Here is an 18,115-nt window from a genome sequence, read left to right on the forward strand (position 1 = left end):
AAAGAGCTGAGCTTCTAAGTTGCGAAAACAGGCACAAGACCCAGACCAAACCAGTTATCCTTCAGCCATTGCTGAAGTCCCAAACGATGAAAGAGGATTCTTATTTAGCAGTAGCGGAAGGCAGAGGCTAAAGACATATTCTTCCACCTTTTTCCTCCCAGATCCTTTAGTCTGAGGTTGGAGGGAGGAAGCATATAGGTGGGTGGGTGATGCACTGGTGAGTGTGTCTTGGGTTTCCTCCTTGATCGTCTTCTGGTGAGACTGTTACCAACTCAGGTCCTTGGACTCTTTAATCAATAGAAATTGATAAGAGTCTGGACAAAGAATGCAGGCAAGGCTTTACTGGGACTCGTGCTGCAGCAGGAAGGGGTGAAAACAAGAAACAGTGCCCATGCTCACTTCCTGGAGGGGGATGGTAAGCTGGCTCCTCACACAGGGTGAGGGTGGGGCCGATCGGTGGATCAGGCAGGAGGAGTGGTGGCCTGCCCACTCCCTTGGTGGCACCCTAGGCAGAGATGGTACATGCTACTCTGCTCTTGCTCTCAGCACCTCAGAAATGGCAGTTGATTTGGGGCCTTTTTGTATCTTATTGTTCATAATTGTCCTAACTGCACATGCATGTAGTTATTTTTAGTCTCTTTATAGTTTCTTTGCATTTTGTTCCTCTAGGAGACAATTTATCTGGGTGCAAGCACTATGGTAAAAGGTTCCAGGCCCCAGCCTGTCTCAAGACCTACAGGAAGGCACTTGACCATTTCTGTGTGATGTTTCTGTCTGACGCTACTATTTTAATAAGATTCTTCAGAAGATTCATAAGCCCAAAAGCCATTTGACTGAAAATATCTGTCAAAATAATTGTAGGATAGGAATTCCCCAGTGGCTCAGCAGGTTAAGGATCTAGTGTTGTCTCTGCTGTATCCAGGTTCCATCCCTGGCCTGGAATTTCCACATGCCATGGGCTTGGGGGGAAAAAAAATTGTAGGTTGAAGTTGGCTGGTTGGTTGATGAAACCAATAGGCCCCAATTTAGGAGTCAGACAACAGCTACTTGGCTCCACCAATTTTTTAATGACAAGTTTTCATCTCTCTGGGTGTTTGTTTACTTACCCATAAGATGAAGGCAAAGGTCCTTGCCCCACTAGTTTCTGTGAGGCTCAGATAAGATTGTTTGTGGCCCAATGTCTGGAACTTGGTAGAGATTTCATAGAATTTTGTTTCCTAGTATAAGACGGTCCCTTCATGAAGTTCCTATTGTGGCTCAGCAGGTTGAGGCCCCAGCGTTGTCTCCATGAGGATTCAGGTTGGATCCCTGGCTTCATTCAGTGGGTTAAGGATCTGGCATTGCCACAAGCAGCTGTGTGGCTGGCAGACACAGCTCAGATCCAGCATTGCTGTGGCTGTGGTGTAGACCCCAGCTGCAGCGCCCATTCTGCCTGTAGCCGGGGAGCTTCCATATGCTGCAGGTATGGACATTAAAAAAAAAAAAATGTCTCTTCATGTTTCCTCTCTTCCCCTGATGGCCCTTCTTGTCTCATTCTGGAGAAGGAGGCAGGAGGAAAGCTTGCTTTTCTTACAATATCATTTTTCATTTTTCAGACTATCTATGGTTTAACACCTGGGGGTAAAAGAAGAAGAAAACACTGGTTATCACTGAAAGCAAGCCTGAGACCTTTAAAAATTAGTGACTTGTCAGAAAATTGACTGTTCATGTTAAGAAATTGTGTTTTGTTTTCCTGTGAATATTTTTAGGATACACTGTGGGAACTACAAATGTCAAGCAAAAGATGAAAGAGATGAGGGATGTAAGAAGAGATGGCAAGGCAAGACAAGGCCACGCATTCCTTGGTTTGCCCCAAAGGCGGGCAGAATGTGATTGGACCGTGTTTCGCGTCCCTAAAGGAGTCCAGGCATTTTCGTTCTGTAAGAGAAAGAACGTGCTGTTGACAGGTGGAAAGGATCGAGTAATTAGAGTCTGGAATCCTTATCTTCCTGGGTAAGTCTTATTCCTCTCTGCAGCCAACAGTGCTCTAGTAAGTACAGGAGAGCAGGACCTGGGCTCGCTAGTTCCCCTGTAGGATAATTTAAGAACGCCTGTTCGGAATTGATCTCCTAGACACACAGCCTGGGAGACTTCTGCTTGGGGCTGTTAAAGTCATTATTTTGGAGTTAATAAGCGATCACTTAAAATGCAAATCTCATGCAAGGACAGAGGGGCTGAATGGAGCTGTCATTCACTCTCAGAAGGATTTTTCTTTGATCAGGTCGCTATCTTCCCTACGGGGAACGAGGATCAGTTGTAGAGGGCGATTAGGGACTCTAATGTGAGAGCCGCATCTTTCTGGGTACCTCACTCAGGTGGCCCGAAGCTTACACTCACTCCTCCACTGGAGGTGTTTAGCCCCATCTGAGTTGAGGACTCTACCCCCTGAGGTATAGCAGAATTGACGCAAGAAAACAGGGATTGCTCTGAAGAGCCTGGAATTGGACCAGCAGGGTAGCACACTGTTCAAGCAGAAGAACAAACTGTTGCCTTCACCTCCTCAATGTGTAATCATCACACTGCTCAGAACTGGGCCCACATCTTTCACCGGGGTCCCTGCAGAGCAAGGGCTCAGCATCGCTCTCCTGGTCATAACAGTACCCACCATTTTAGTGAGCACCTACTTCATACCAGGCACTAGGCACCATATACATTCTCTCTAATCCTCACATCAACGGCTGCACCAAGGAAGAACCTGCAGCTCAGAGGAGGTACGTAATTACTTTTTGGAAATAGCAGCAGAATCAAGGTTCAAATGCAACTGGGCTTTTTAAAGCTTCTGTCATTTCTGTCGATATGTGTTGAAGAAAGAAGAAGGGGAAATGAAGAGTTGTTAGTGGGATCTGAGAACAAGAACCAGTCATCACGGGAAAGCCAAGGATCCTGGCTGAGTCTCTGTACAGGCGTCAGTGAGGACCTGCAAGGTGACCCCTGCCCGCCTTAGCTGCAGGGCGGTGCACACGGTCTCTGATCTCGTCTCTGTCCCTTTCTGGCTCGGGCATCCTGAGCAAGGGCTGCAGCCTCCATTCCCTCATCTACAATGGTGATATCAAGAATACCCCTTCCTGGAGTAGGAATAAAGATCACAAATAAAGATCACTTTATGCCATGCAGAGCACTTAGCACCATGTGGGATGCCTAATGAAAGAAAGAGAGAGAGAGGAGAAAGGAAGGGAGGAAGAAAGGGAGGAAGGAAGGAGAGGAAGAAGAAAGAAATGTGATTTTTCTACCCACTTCCCATGTGTCTGGAAACTGAGAACAATTGGCTTACTTTGCAGTAACTTGGCTATAAAAACATTCTTCTCTCCTCCTTGACCCCAGTCCTGACTTTCCTCCACCCCACTGCACACCCAGCCCTGAGCCCCTTAGGGCACTGTGATCCCTCAGAGCTCCTCAAAATAAACTCATGTTAAAAAGACATTTGCCCCAGATTTGAATTCTGCATAAAGCAGCAACCTGCGTGGAATCTATTCCAACCCCACTCCGCTCTCTTCCACGTTTATTCCTTTTATAGTGATATTGTCAGCCGGGGGAGAAACAAAGCCCAGGGCTTCATCTCACACAGAGCTGTGTTGCTATAACTGGGTATTATTTGCTTCAGTCCTTTTATCACACAAGATATATACTTGTGTCGTTTCAGAGGGAGACATAACCCTCCTCAGGCTGAATAGAACTGCCAGATCCGGACCAAGTTTAGTCTTGCATTTTTATTTAGAAACTGCAGATAGAACCGCTTGGTGTTCATCTGTTCTTTTTCCGTTCTAGAAAACCAACAGGTATACTGAAAAGCCACACGGCTCCAGTGATCTACATCCATGTGTCTGCTGAGGATAACAGAATGTTTTCCATGTCCACCGACAACACTATTAAGGTCTTTGCCCTCTTATGTTTTGATGTATTATCCAGTACGGTTTCAGACAGGAAAGGTATTCCTTTCATGTTTTCATCTCTCTCTCTCTGCAGCCTTTGGGACCTCTGGATTAGCAGAAACTCAAATGGTATTTACTTCTGTGGGTTTGCTTTGGGAAGGGAGGATATGTAGGCAGTGGAAGGGCAGCCTCTTAGAGAACTTTCTATACCTGATGTTTTGTTGGGATGAGTCAACATTATAGCATGGAGGCGCCTGCCTGCATTCTTTCCAGCGTTTCCCTCTGAAGTGTGGGTTTGGAGGATGGAAAGGGGTGATGGGGACAGAATGGGGACATAGGGAGGCAGCAGTCCCTTGCCTCTAGAGCTCATCATCTTATCTTGCACTGCACATAGACTGAGTGGACCCTTTCTGAAATGTTGTATGAAAAGCTTAGAATCTGAACTTTTCTGGCCCTGGCAGAGGCAGCGACATCAGCACCTTCCTTCATTTTGTTTGCCTTCACACCTCTTTTTATACCGAGGGTCCTGTCTACCTTTGACACTCAGTCACTCTGTGATCTTTGTAATACATTATTTTTTTTATTAAAAAAAAACCCTCACTGATTTATTTCATCCATCATCTCATATGCTTTTTCAAGTTTCCATGATTCATCTACCTTCTTTTCTGGACTGTCACAGGGCCAGAGGGTAGGAATTTAGAACTGCGTGAGTCTAAGGAATGTTCCTCAGAAAGGAGATCAGATTCACAGTTTCATACAGATGCATAAACCAGCTCACTGACTGTTCAGATAATAAATGATTTATAAATGCTAAGGGCTGAATGGTGTCCCCTTAAAATTCATATGCTGCAGTCTTAACCCCCAGCACCTTAGAATGTGACTATATTTGGAGATAAGGCCTATAAAGAAGTAATGATGGTTAAATGAAGTCATATTGGTGGTCCCTAGTCCACTATGACTGGTGTCCTTATAAGAAGAGGAAATCAGGACACTTAGATGGAGAGGCCACCGTTGAAGGACATAGCAAGAAGGTGGGCCTCTGCCAGCCCAGAGAGAGGCCTCAGAGGAAACCAGACCTGGAGTTCCCGTCACAGCTCAGAGGTTAACGAACCCAACTAGCATCCATGAGGACACAGGTTCCATCCCTGGCCTCGCTCAGTGGGTTAAGGATCCAGCGTTGCCATGAGCTACGGTGTAGGTCGCAGATGCGGCTTGGATCTGGCGTTGCTGTGGCTGTGATGTAGGCCGGCAGCTACAGCTCTGATTGGATCCCTAGCCTGGGAACCTTCATATGCCATGGGTGCAGCCCTAAAGAGACAAAAATAAAATAAAATAAAATAAAGAAGAAGAAGAAGAAACCAGACCTATCCATAACTTGATTTTGGCCCTGAATCTCTTACCTCACACCACTTAAAAAAATTAACTGAAAATGGATCATAGACCTAAATGTAAAAAGAGCTACACCTACAAAACTCTTTGGAGAAAACACAGGAGTAAATCTTTATGACCTTAGACTAAGCAATGCTTTCTTAGATATGACATCAAAAACACAAGAGACAAAAGGGAAAAATAAATGAGTTGGACTTCCTCAAAAATAAAAACTTGTGCTTCAAAGGGCACTATTAAGAAAGTGATTAGACAACCTACAGAATAGGAGAAAAAATTGCGATCCATATATCTGACGAGAGACTTGCATCTAAAATAGAACTCTTAATGCTCAGGTATTGCTAAAACACAAATTAACTTTTAAATGAAGAAAGGACTTGAACAGAAATTTCTTCAAAGATTCAAATGCCTGGTAAACACATGACAAGATGCTCAACGTCATTACTCACTATGAAAAGGCAAACCAGGGAGTTCTCGTCATGGCACATCAGAAATGAATCCAACTAGGAACCATGAGGTTGCAGGTTCGATCCCTGGCCTCGCTCAGTGGGTTAAGGATCCGGCGTTGCTGTGAGCTGTGGTGTAGGCTGGCAGCTACAGCTCCAATTAGACCCCTCGCCTGGGAACCTCCATATGCCAAGGGTGCAGCCCTAAAAAGACAAAAAATAAAAAATAAAAGCAAACCAGAACCACAATAAGAGTGGCTAAAATCAAAAGATAGACAATATCAGGTGTTGTCAAGGATGTGGAGAAGTTGGAGAACTCATGCATTGCCGGTGGGAATTTGAAATGATGCAGCCACTTTGGAAAACATTTTTGCAGTTCCTCAAATGCTAACCATAGAGTTAACATGACCTAGAAATTCCACTCCGTGCTTTACACCCAATAGACTTGAAAACATTTGTTCACACGAACACTCATATATAACTATTCATAGCAGCAGTATTTGTGGCCGCCAAAAAGTAGAAATAAACCAAATATCCATGAACTGAGGAATAGATAAATGAAATCTGGTATATCTATACAATGAAATATTATTCAGCAAAAAAAAGAAATGAAGCTCTGCCACATGCTACAGCATGGAAAACCTGGAGAAGCTTTAAGTGAAAGCCAGTCACAAAAAGCCATGTATTACATGATTGCATTTATATGAAATGTCCAGAATAGACAAATCCACAGAGACAGAAATGAGTATAGTATATGCCAAACTCATGTGGCATGAGGTGAAAATAGGGAGTGACTGCTAATGGATATGGGGTTTCTCTTTGGAGTAATGAACATTTTCTTTTTCTTTTTCTTTTTTTTGGTCTTTTTGTCTTTTAGGGCCGCACCCGAGGCACATGAAGGTTCCCAGGCTAGGAGTCCAATCAGAGCTGTAGCCTCAGGCCTACACCACAGCCACAGCAATGCAAGATCCAAGCTGTGTCTGTGACCTACACCACTGAGCAAGGCTAGCTAACCGCTGAGCCACGTCAGGCAGAGAACTCCTGTTTTCTAAATTAGATAGTGGTGATGATTGCACAACTCTATGAATATGCCAAAAAACCACTGGATTGTGCACTTTAAAATGCAAATTTGGAGTTCCTTTGTGTCTCAGCAGGTTAAGAATCCCAACTAGTATCCATGAGAACATGGGTTCCATCCCTGGCCTCGCTCAGTGGGTTAAGTATCCAACATTGCTGTGAGCTGCAGTGTAGGTCACAGATGCAGCTCAGATCTCCCATTGCTGTGGCTGTGGCATAGGCTGGCAGCTGTAGCTCTGATTCAACCCCTAACCTGGGAACTTCCATATGACTGCAGGAGCAGCCTTAAAATAAATAAATAAATAAATATTTTAAAAATAAATAAAATGCAAGTTTTGGAGTTTTCTGGTGGCTCAGCAGATCTGGCATTGTCACTGCTGTGGCAAGGTTTAGATCCCTGCCCAGGGAACTTCCACACACCGAGGGCGTGGGCAAAAAATTGCAGATTTTGTAGTGTGTGGATTAAATGTCAACAAAACTATTTTTTTTTTAAGAAGAGGAGGGAGAGAGAGAGGAATCAGGAATGACACCATGGTTTGGGGCCAGAGCCAAACACTGCGATGAGGAAGATGGTGGGGAAGAGGAGCGTAGGCTCCCAAGCCTGGATGTGGAAGTATTGGAGAAGAGTCCCTGAGTTGAGGGAAGATGTCAGGGCTGGAGGCATAAATTGGGGAATCATTAGCATTTAGATGGAATTTTAAGCCATGGAGTGGCCGAAATCATAGAAGGAGCAAAAGTGGACTAAGCAGAGAAAAGCCTCCAAGACTGAGCACAGGGACCCTGTGACGCTCTGGGATTCCACTGTTTGTGGGGTCCAGTGTGGCTCCAGTGAGGTGAGCTTAGAGTCCATCTCATGACAATGAGGAGAATATTTTATATAAAAGTAGGTGTTGAGATCACAGCCAGGGATACAACCAGAATCCAAACTCAGTTCAGTTGTCCAAGAAAATTTGATTAAAATGGTAAAATTTACGGACTTTAGTTTTTGATTTATTTTGAAACTCACATTCATCCAAAGGCATCCTCCAAGGCCACAAAGTTGAAGATTTCATATCTTTAATTCAGTTTTCCCAAAACCATCAGATAATCATAATTCTGTATGTGAGGGCACATCTTCTATTTTCTTTTCCTAGTGCCTCTCCATTTTCTTCCAATCTAAACGCATGATTGCAAGATTAGCATCTTGCCTGTGATGATTCAGGCATATTGAATCACTTCCCAAAGTATGTTTAAAATATATTGAAATCCTATCTTGGAAATAGGGTGTGTGATTTATTTCAGAGTATATTATTCCTATAAAATAAAAACTAATCAACTAGGAACCAAACAGCTAAATTTCTAGCATGCCTGATCAGATAGTCTCCATTCTTTGATTGATTTTTTAGCCCAAATATTTCATGTCTCTAAATCATGGGGACATACAAAACATTTCAGGACTCTGCTGGTTTCTGGCTTTCTCTGAAAAAGAGTAAAGTGACAGATTGAGATTTCCATTTCACTTGTTATTTTCTGTGAATTTAATATTGCATACCACAGAAAGAGCTGTTTTGTGTCAACAGGAATTAGGATGGAAAGAAAGTTATTTCTTGGAAGGAAGATACCATGGTGTATTAGTTAAGGCTTGCCACTGTAACCAGTAAACCCAGTACTTTACATAGGTCGAGAAACAACAAAAGTTTCTTTCTGTCCATTGTAACAATCCAGTGTCAGTGCTCCTGGTGAGGGCGTTTTTCCCCCTTCAAGAACAGGGCTGTCTCCATAAGGGATCCCACCTTGCTTAGGTTCTCAGATTCCTCTTATCCAGGTGCAGTGGCTATGAGAATTGAAAAGGCACATCTGCCGCTTTAAAAATCCCAGCCATAGATGACACATCGCTTTCTTTCACGTGATGCTGCTGAGTTCATGACGCTGGGTGAAAGGGAAACTGGGAAATGCCTTAGTCCAGTTGCTGCTTCCCAGTAACTTTTCACCATGGACGGGGAAGCTCAGATTTGGAGGAGGTGAGGCAGAATGCCAGAGAGACAGACAGACTTGAGTTTGAACTCTGAGACTGCCACACATTGGATGAGCTTGGGTGAAGTACTCAACCCTTCTGAACTGAGTTACACAGTTCTTTTGGACATTGGTTTACTCTTTGGCAAAATGGAGGAAAGAGCCATTGTATAAGTTTGTTGTTCATAAAAGATAATTTACGAACTGTGCTCACCACAGAATAGTTTTACCAGGTAAGATTCTTTTGAACCAAAGAGGCAAAAATCTAACTCAGGTAGTTTAAGCTGAAAAGGGAGTTTGAAGGACTCAGTGTACTCTTGCTGGTTTAAAGACGGAGGGGGCACCAGGATGAGGAATGAAGCTGCCAAAGGAGGTGGAAGAGGCATCTGGCCAACAGCCGTCAGAAAGACAGGAACTCAGCCTCCACACACAAGCAAGAGGTTTCAAGGTGGTAGCAGAGGAAGGCCATGAGCTCACCTCCTCCCACAGATACAAGTCTGCAGCTGCAAATGGAATGATTCCCTTAGAAAGAAGTCTGAAAACTGGATGAACAGAGCCTCCACAACAAAAGGTGAAAGGACAGATTTGAGACATGTGGGAGAGGCAGGGATATGGGCTCCCCAAGGAAGAACCTTCCCCTGGCTGTGGTGATCCATGATTGGGAAGGATCCCAGAGATGGATCTTTTCCCTGAGGTGTGAGGCCTGTCCACTAGATCCTGCATAGAAGAAATAAGCCCCAGATCATGGGGAATATGCCTAGGAAACTGCAGAAACAGAAACCCTGCTCTTAAAAGGCATATGCATGGACTCTGCCAACCCCAAAACCAGCACAAAAACCCCATGTTGAAAAGTGTGTGTTTCATAGGTGAAGGGTACCTGTTTACTAATCTTCAAGTGTCTGCTGGAAAAGCAGGAACCAGTGGGATGCTCTCTGGGAACTGAGCACTGGCAGAAGCCATTTATGCAATCTCAGTCTTCCTTGCCAATGCTGGTGCTGGTGGGCACCCTTTTGGAATTCTTCATCTAACCTGTTAGTGCCAGGGGGCATGCCTCACTGACAGCCGCACCCAACCCCACACGATGGTAGGATCTCACAATAAGCTGGACGAGAGCCCCGCCCGCTGACACCCCAAGACAGCTCCAGCCTCACCAAAACAGGAGGGCGCACACAGCCCACATAGGGGACACCCCTTGAGCACCTGGCTCTGGTGGCCAGCAGGACTGCACTTCCAAACCCCACAGAACATCTCCTAAATAAGGTCATTCCTTCCAGACTGGGAGATATAACTGATAAACCTAATACATAGTAACAAACAGAGAATTGGGCAAAATGAGAAGACAGATACTTTCCGACTGAAAGGATAAGACAAAATCTCAGAAAAGACCTTCAACAACATTATTAGGAAAATACAAATCCCAACCACAATGAGCTATCACCTCACACTTGTTGAAATGGCTATTATCAAAAAGTCAAGAAATAACAAATGCTGGAGAAGGTGCGGAAAAACTGTACATTGTTGGTGAGACTGTAAATTAGTGCATCACTATAAAAACAGTATAGAGATTCCTCCAAAAATGAAGAAGAGAACTACCATATGATGCAGCTATTTCACTTCTGGGTATATATCCAGAAAACATGAAAACACTAACGCAAAAAGATGTGCGTTTCTCTGTTAATTCCAACATTATTTTCAATAGCCAAGATATGGAAACAACCTAAGTGTCCACTAATGTTTGAATGAATAAAGATGTCACACATACACACTGGAATACTACTCTGCCACAAAAAATGAATGAAATCTTCCATTTGTGATAACATGGAGAGTGAGATGCTCAGTGAAATAAATCAGATGGAGAAAGATATACTGTATTACTTCACTCATATGTGGAATCTTAAAAAAAAAAAAGAAACAAAACAAAATAAAAAGCAAACTCATAGATAGAACAGATTAGTGATTACCAGGGGAAGAGGATGGAGAAGTGAGTGAAATGGGCTAAGGGGTCAGCTATATGGTGATGAATGGCACTTAGGCTCGTGGTGACGATCCCTCTGTAGTGTACACAGATGTCAAATTATAATACTAGATACCTGAAATTTATAATAAAAAGGGAGAATTTATTGGCTGTTGAAACCGGATCCTAGGACAGATGGCTTCATGGGCAGCTGAGCTCGCAGATGGCACTCTTGTTCCCATGCTCAGTGCCTGCACTTTGCCCTTCTTCTCCTTGGTTCATACTGGTCTCATCAACACGTAGTGCAGAAAGGCTCTCTCCTTCCAAATGGCCCATAGCAAAGAGGAAAACAAACAATATGTTTAAAGCCTTTAACACAACACCAGGCACGCATTAGCTCACTAAGCAGGGTTTCCTTTGTGGTGACTGTGATCTTCCCATTTTCGCACTTGGTGCTTCCCCTCCTTTCCAGGGGGTACAGCTGTGCCTTGCAGCTCTCATCAGTTGGGAGCACCTTAACATCCCACAAGGACCATGGCATGACTCGTGTGCCAACCATTGACTATATTATACCATTATACACTTCCCAGCCACTACCTAAGCACTCTCTCTCTCTCTCTCTCTTTTTTTTTGCATTTTTGGGCCATACCTGCAGCATGGCCCAGGCTAGGTGTCTGATAAGAGCTGTAGCCGCTGGCCTACACCAGAGCCACAGCAACGCCTCTGCAACCTACACCACAGTTCATGGCAAAGCCAGATCCTTAACCCACTGAGAGAGGCCAGGGATTGAATTTGCGTCCTCATGGATACTAGTGTGGTTCGTAATCCGCTGAGCTCCCTAAGCATGCTGTTTTTTATTAAATTTTTAAATTCCTTAAAACAACTCTAGAAGGTAAGTACTATTGTTATTCTCCCCATTTTACAGATGAAGAAACTGAGGCAAATATAATAATTTCCCCAGGGCCACGCAGCCATCAGGCAGTAGAGCTGGGATTCCAACACAGGCGGGGAGTGGGGGAGGGGAGGTTATTCTCACAATCAGTAGCAACCCTGAGGTTTGCTGCCCACATCCTCCAAAGATCTGTCCAGCAGCAGCTTTGAGGACCTGTAGTAAGAAATGGGAGCATGTCTGGGGGCAGCAGTAGCTCTGAGCCACAAGTCAGACCCATGGTGTGAGCTCCGGCCGTGGAAGCTGGCTCCATGGGAAGAGAAACTGTCTCCTCCTGAGGGAGTAACGCACAGCTCTGGGGCCGCGTGACCGCAGACATCCCCGTTGCCCGGGCAGCTTCAGCGTGGCAGAGGGCCCAGGAACTCTGTCCCCACTGCCTGCATCCTCTACAAACCACAGAGGAGAAGAAACCCCTTTTACCACTTTTCCTTTGGGTGAGATAGGAAGGAGGCAGTGTTTAAACGTCACTCAGACCTAACCAGGCTCCCAGCAGGTGATGGCTCTGGAAACCCAGCAAAGCAGGCTGCTCAAGAGCTCCTATCCTCTTCCTCGTTTGCTCCTCAGATCTGGGATCTGGAGACCGACAGCTGTCTGTTTACCACCTCTTCCAAAGCCAGCGGCATTCGGGGCGAGCCCAGGGCCTGCCTCTACCTCCCGGACCCCAGAGCCCTGTGTGCGGCCGCAGACGCCATCGCCCTCCTACCCCTGAGGCAGAGGCAGGAAGTCACCCTCTGGGCCGCGAGCAGTCAGCGCTCTAGAAGGTACTGCAGAGCCCAGAGCAGCTGCTTCTGACCTTCTACGCAGTGATCCACAGCTAAGGGCGCTGTGTGAGCCCCCACTGGGGGCCCCACAGCCCTAGCTCACAGTATACATTTGGCAGGCTCTCTAACATTTCCTGCTAGCTACTCCGACACCTCCTCCTTCTATTATCCCAAAGTCTGGAATCTCTTTCTACCTACTTGCGGTCCCATTGCCACAGTGGTACCCCACATCTGAGACCCTGTCCCCAGAGAAGAGCAGCCGCTCAGGGACACGCGGGGACACTGCCAGGCCGTCATCATAGCCAGGCCTGGAAGGCAGGCTCTTCACTCAAGATGCCAAAGCAACCAGCTGAAAAACAGGAACCTCAGTCAATCAAACTGCTGTTTGTTCTACATGATGTCACTGTGTAGAACAAACAGCCTGTTTGATTGATTTTTTTTTTTGGAACAAAGTGAGTGAAATTCCACCTTATGGCAAAAGCAGCCTCAATGTCTAGTGCGAACACTTGGGTGGCAGATGCCGCCTGCCCGTCCCCGCCCTGGCCTTTGGGAGCACGTGGTCTTGATCCGGTTGCCTACCCTCCTCCGCCTTCCACTGGTTTGCTCCTCTGGGCCAGGGAAGGTGCCGGAAAGGGAGCTCGTGAAGGAGGCCGGGTCTGACCGCAAGCCCAGCACTTTCCCTTCAGGACCCCACACCCTCCCCTCACACAGGACGGACTCTGCCCTTACACCCACCCTCCAGGACCATCGCGGCAAAGTTCTGATCATCCTTAGGTCAAGCCCTCTTCCTCCCTGAGGAGGATTCGCCCAACCAAGCATCTTCTGGCCTAGGTCTGAGCCCCTGAATCTCTCAGTGGCCCAGGCTGGGGGCCGAGTGTCTCAGGTGCAGCAGAGAGAAGGAAGGCTGGGAACACTCACGTCCTCAGCCTCGCCTGTGCCGGGCTCCTCTGGCCACCTTCCATCCTTTCCCTCACTTCCTCCTCGCAGCATTTCCACGGAGGACTCCATTTCAGAGACGAGGAAGTTAAGTGTGAAGGGGTTGGAAGGCTTAACTCCGAGGACTGTCCATTCTGTGTGCTGACAGGTGGCTCTGGCGGCAAGGTTCAAGGGCCTGGGTGAGCCCTTTGCACCTGGGTGCCCATGGGAAGCACGCTGCAGGGCCTCCCAGGACCTGGCCCGGCCTTGTCCCCGCTATGAGGGAGAAGTGCTGCCATTCAGCCTTGAGAATCCAGAATGGGACAGTACAGTTTGCGTTTGTTTGGGGGAAGATATCAATTAATAGAGAAGACGGTCCCCTCTGCAGTCTCACAAAATCTCACTCCTCCTGCCCCAACAAGGAGAAGTGTGGTATCATTTTCACCAGTGGCTACTGTTCATTGCATGCCAGTTATGTGAGGCTCTGTGCTAAGGACATCACATCAGCCTTCCCTGTCCATGGTTCTGTGTCATGGCTTTCAATCAACCGTGAATGGAAAAAATTTTTTTTTCTCTTTAGGGCCATCCCTGCGGCATATAGAAGTTCCCAGACTTGGGGTCCAATCGGAGCTACAGCTGCCGGCTTACACCACAGCCACAGCAATGCCAGATCCAAGCCATGTCTGTGACCTACACCACAGCTCACGGCAACACCGCATCTTTAAACCACCGAGCAAGCCAGGGGTCGAAACCGCATCCTCGTGGATACTAGTTGGGTTTGTAACCTGCTGAGCCACAACAGGAACTCTGGGAGAAAAAATTTAATTCCAGGAGATTCTGAAAAAGCCAAAGTTGAATTTGCCACACTGGCAACTATTTACATAGCATTGACATTATATTGCGTATTATAAGTAATCTAGAGATAATGTCCAGTCTGTGGGAGGATGTGCATGTACTGTGGCAAATACTATGCCGTTTTGTATAAGGGACTTGAGCCCCTTTGGATTTTGGTCCTCTTGGGGTCCTCAAACCAACCCGCCACGGATACAAGGGACAGCTGTGTGTATGTTTCTTTTTATCTAATCCTCGAAACAGTGCTTTAAAATAGATACCATTGGGAAGAGGGATAAATTAGGAGTTTGGGATTAACATATACATACTATAGAACATAGTTAACAAAAACCCACTGTATAGCACAAGGAACTCTAGTCAATACTCCATATAAGAAAAGAATAATATATAATAATATTAATATGTTATAATTAATATATAATAATCCATATAAGAAAAGAATCTAGAAAAGAATGGACATAGGTGTAACTGAGTCACTTGGCTGTAAAACAGAACCTAACACAACATTGTAAGTCAACTATACGCCAATAAAATTTTTAAAAGTAGAGTAATATGAAGTGGATACCATTATCCCCATTTAACACATGAGGAAATTAGAGTTTTGAGCAGCCAAGTAACTTACCCAGGGTCACAGAAGCATTGCTTGAACGTGACTGTTCTCTTAACCATCCTTTAATAAAAGCAATGGATGTCTCGTCGCGAGTATGGGAGTCCTACACTCTGTTCGGATTTTCATTCTCTCTCTCTTTTTCATGAACAAGGTCTCCCCAAGAGCCTGCCCTGGCGGTTTCCCACAGGGAGCCCGTGGTGTGCTGTCAGTACAGCCCCACCTTCAGGCAGGTGGTCAGCTGTTCAGAAGCATCAGTAAGTAGCGACTCTTGGTCTCTTTAGTGATGGGATTACAAGGGTGGCCCCAGCCTCCTCCTCTTGGTGTGGAGCAGAGCGTTCTGGGGCCAGCCTTCCCCAGCAGCAGAGAACAGGCAGTTCAGTTCTACTCGACCAGGCACCTGGTGTGTTTGGACGCGCCTCTGTAAATGCTTGATGGAAGAGCCCACAGAGTCTCCAGGGCTGGTCCTGTGAGCTCTTCAGAAAGACCGTCCGGGCCTGAGGAGTGGCACCGTTTCACAGTGATTCTCTTGTATGGTGTAGGAAGATTAATACCACCCACATAATACACTGCAGTTCTAACTTGGGATGGCGGCCACTCCACCTCCCCTTTCAGCAGGCCTCTTGAGGGCCATGCTGGCCCAGCAGTGGAGGAGTGGCCAGTGTCTGGCCCACAGTAATTACTGATTCTTGAATAAGGAGCTAGAGCAGGGAAAAGGCACCTCCCCTAACTCCTGTCCTCCTGTCCTCGAGGTAATGGAAAGGCACACCCAGGTACACACATGATGCTGAAGGGTTCTGCCATCTCCTAATATTTGTTCCGTCACCTCCTGCATCACTGGCGGAGGCTCCAGCATTCCAAGTCCTGGGCCATGTGACCACGACCTCTTTCTTTCTTCCTGCCAGAGCCGTGTCTTTGGGATCAAGGGCATCACAGCCTGGACCTGAACCCTTTGTGTTCATATTCATTTCAGCTGCTCCCCTACTTTCTGCTTTGGAGATTAGTGATCACCATGGTTTTATTAAGTACCGAAAGAAATACATTATCGGGTCTTTTGGTCTAAATATTTTTAAGAAGTCACAATTCATCTCGAAGATGAGTTCCTCATAGTTTGGGGTCGCACTTGTCAAGAAGCATTTATTCTCCAGATTTATCAGGGTCATCCATGACTCCAAAGAAACCGACCTTCTCAGCATTCTGCACATTCCTGCCCCTGGCTCTGTGCACCCTTTTCCCATCTCCACCTCAGAATGTCCCTTCTCTTTTACAACATACACCTGAACAATCCCTCAAGGTCCAACTCAAGCCCTGTCTCCACCAGGAAAAACTTGCCTTCATGGCCTTGACTCATGCAGGCACCTCCCTCTTCCTGACCATCCAACATCAGTGCCCCCTATGGGTGCTGGGCTGTGTTCTCACCAGCCCTGCTCTGTTTCACGTACACGAGCCTCTCCTCTAAACAGTTCCAACAGGCACTTGAGGCCAGGGCTCCGAGCATCTACGTTTCCCTCTCCTTTCCTTCTCCATCTGTCAAAATCCTTATTCTTTAAGGCACAGGGAAACAATCCTAGATCCCCTCCCCCATCCAGGCAGCATGAATGGCTCTGTTAGCACTTGGGCTCCTAATTCTATGGCAACACAGTCTGCCTCCCCCAAGAGCATTATTTTGATAGGCATATCTCCCCGCTGGTGGGTTGTAAGTAGATGTTGAATTGAGATAGAAATACTTTCACAGCTATTACTGTATTAGGCACATGCTGGTAATAAACTCCAGTACTTATTGAATTAAATTATTGATTTGAGTATTTGCTCACCTTGCAAATTTGTTGCTGTGTGAAATCTTTGTAACCTCATCATGCCCACTGTGACAGTCCACAGCATCTGGACAACATTGCACCTGATATTTGTGGAGGAGAGAACATAGCCAAGGCCTTGATGAAACCTGAATTCATGAAGCCCTCTATACCACATGTGTCCATTCAGCTGTATAAGCAGAGTGCCAGGGATGAGCAGCTTTTGAGGCTTCTGAAAAATATTCGTAAACTGCACAATGAAAATTAATAAATTTTCAAGTGAATGTTTACAACCTACTACATATGAGCTGCAGCTTAATACACATATGTAATATCAAAGTTTATGCGAATAACAAGTAATTTTTATCACCTGAGCTGAAAACTATAGTCTTTCAAATATTTTAAAATTTACTTGCAAAAATCTAATTTGGGGCACGGTTGCATGTTTAATTGGATGGAATCTCCAAAAGGAAGAAAAACACGGGGCAGTGAAATTCTTAAAGGATGTTATGGCATGAAATTCCCGCTACAAAATGCAAGTTAAGTAGTTATAACCTGGAATGTATACACAGCACCTTTAGACTTTTCTTGATTCTGTGAATAGAACCTTAAAGTCATTTTCAAAGATATTTTCGTTGCTCACTTCAGTCTCTTCACTTCTGTTACCAGCAGTAGCAGGTGGCTTTCATGGGGGAATTTTTTCAAACTGTGTTTAATCACATTAGCAGGAAGACAGGTCCAGAGGGAGAATACTTCTCTTGGGTGTGGATCCTGGGCTGGCTGCCCAGCCCATGTCCTGTCTGCTCCCTCATGCATGCCAGCAGGTATCTAATCCAGGTCTGGACCTCAACCGTATCACTGATAGCTGCACTTTCTGGAACGTTGGGATATTTGCAAAAGTTGAAACCACTAAAATAAAACCTAGTAACATTGTTTATTGCAGTATTAAGAAGAGCAGATGACAGAAGTTCCTGCTGTGACACAGCAGGTTAGGGATCTGGTGTTGTCTCTTTGGTGGCTTGGGTTCAATCCCTGGCCGGGTACAGTGGGTTAAGGATCTGGCATTGCAGCAGCTGTGGTGTGGGTCAAAGCTGCAGCTTGGGTTTGATCCCTTCTATATGCCGTGGGTGTGACCATAAAAGGGGGGGTGTATGTGGAGAACAGATGAAAGCACCTGAGCTGAACACACCCCTGGGAACCCTGCCAGATACTTAACCCACTGAGGGAAGCCAGGGGTTGAACCTGTGTCCTCATGGATATTAGTCGGATTCGTTACCACTGAGCCACAGTGGCAACTCCTAAAGTGAATAAATTTTGCTGCTCAAAATTCAGTCCACACCTATCTTTTCTGAGTCTGGATGATCAGGAGATTTTTAACCAATATTCCTATATTTTTTAATCTTCTCAGTGAGTGTTATGGAATGAATTGTGTTCCCCCCAAATTCATGTGTTGAAGTCCTAAGCCCCAATACCTC

General features: G+C 45.8%; 1 protein-coding gene across 1 annotated transcript in view; it reads left to right on the forward strand.

The window, feature by feature from the left end:
- Positions 1 to 1,758: 1,758 nt before the first annotated feature.
- The window catches only part of LOC125113622 (WD repeat-containing protein 49-like), a 40,309-nt gene continuing 23,952 nt past the window's right edge, over positions 1,759 to 18,115 (forward strand). Inside the window, exons 1-4 of the mRNA XM_047756441.1 lie at positions 1,759 to 1,992; positions 3,805 to 3,910; positions 12,277 to 12,428; positions 15,002 to 15,104. Coding sequence (XP_047612397.1) covers positions 1,784 to 1,992; positions 3,805 to 3,910; positions 12,277 to 12,428; positions 15,002 to 15,104 — 570 coding nt within the window. The 5' untranslated portion in view covers positions 1,759 to 1,783. The remainder of the gene's footprint in view (positions 1,993 to 3,804; positions 3,911 to 12,276; positions 12,429 to 15,001; positions 15,105 to 18,115) is intronic.

The sequence above is a fragment of the Phacochoerus africanus genome, chromosome 13 (genome assembly GCF_016906955.1).
Source record: "Phacochoerus africanus isolate WHEZ1 chromosome 13, ROS_Pafr_v1, whole genome shotgun sequence".
NCBI classification, from domain to species: domain Eukaryota; kingdom Metazoa; phylum Chordata; class Mammalia; order Artiodactyla; family Suidae; genus Phacochoerus; species Phacochoerus africanus.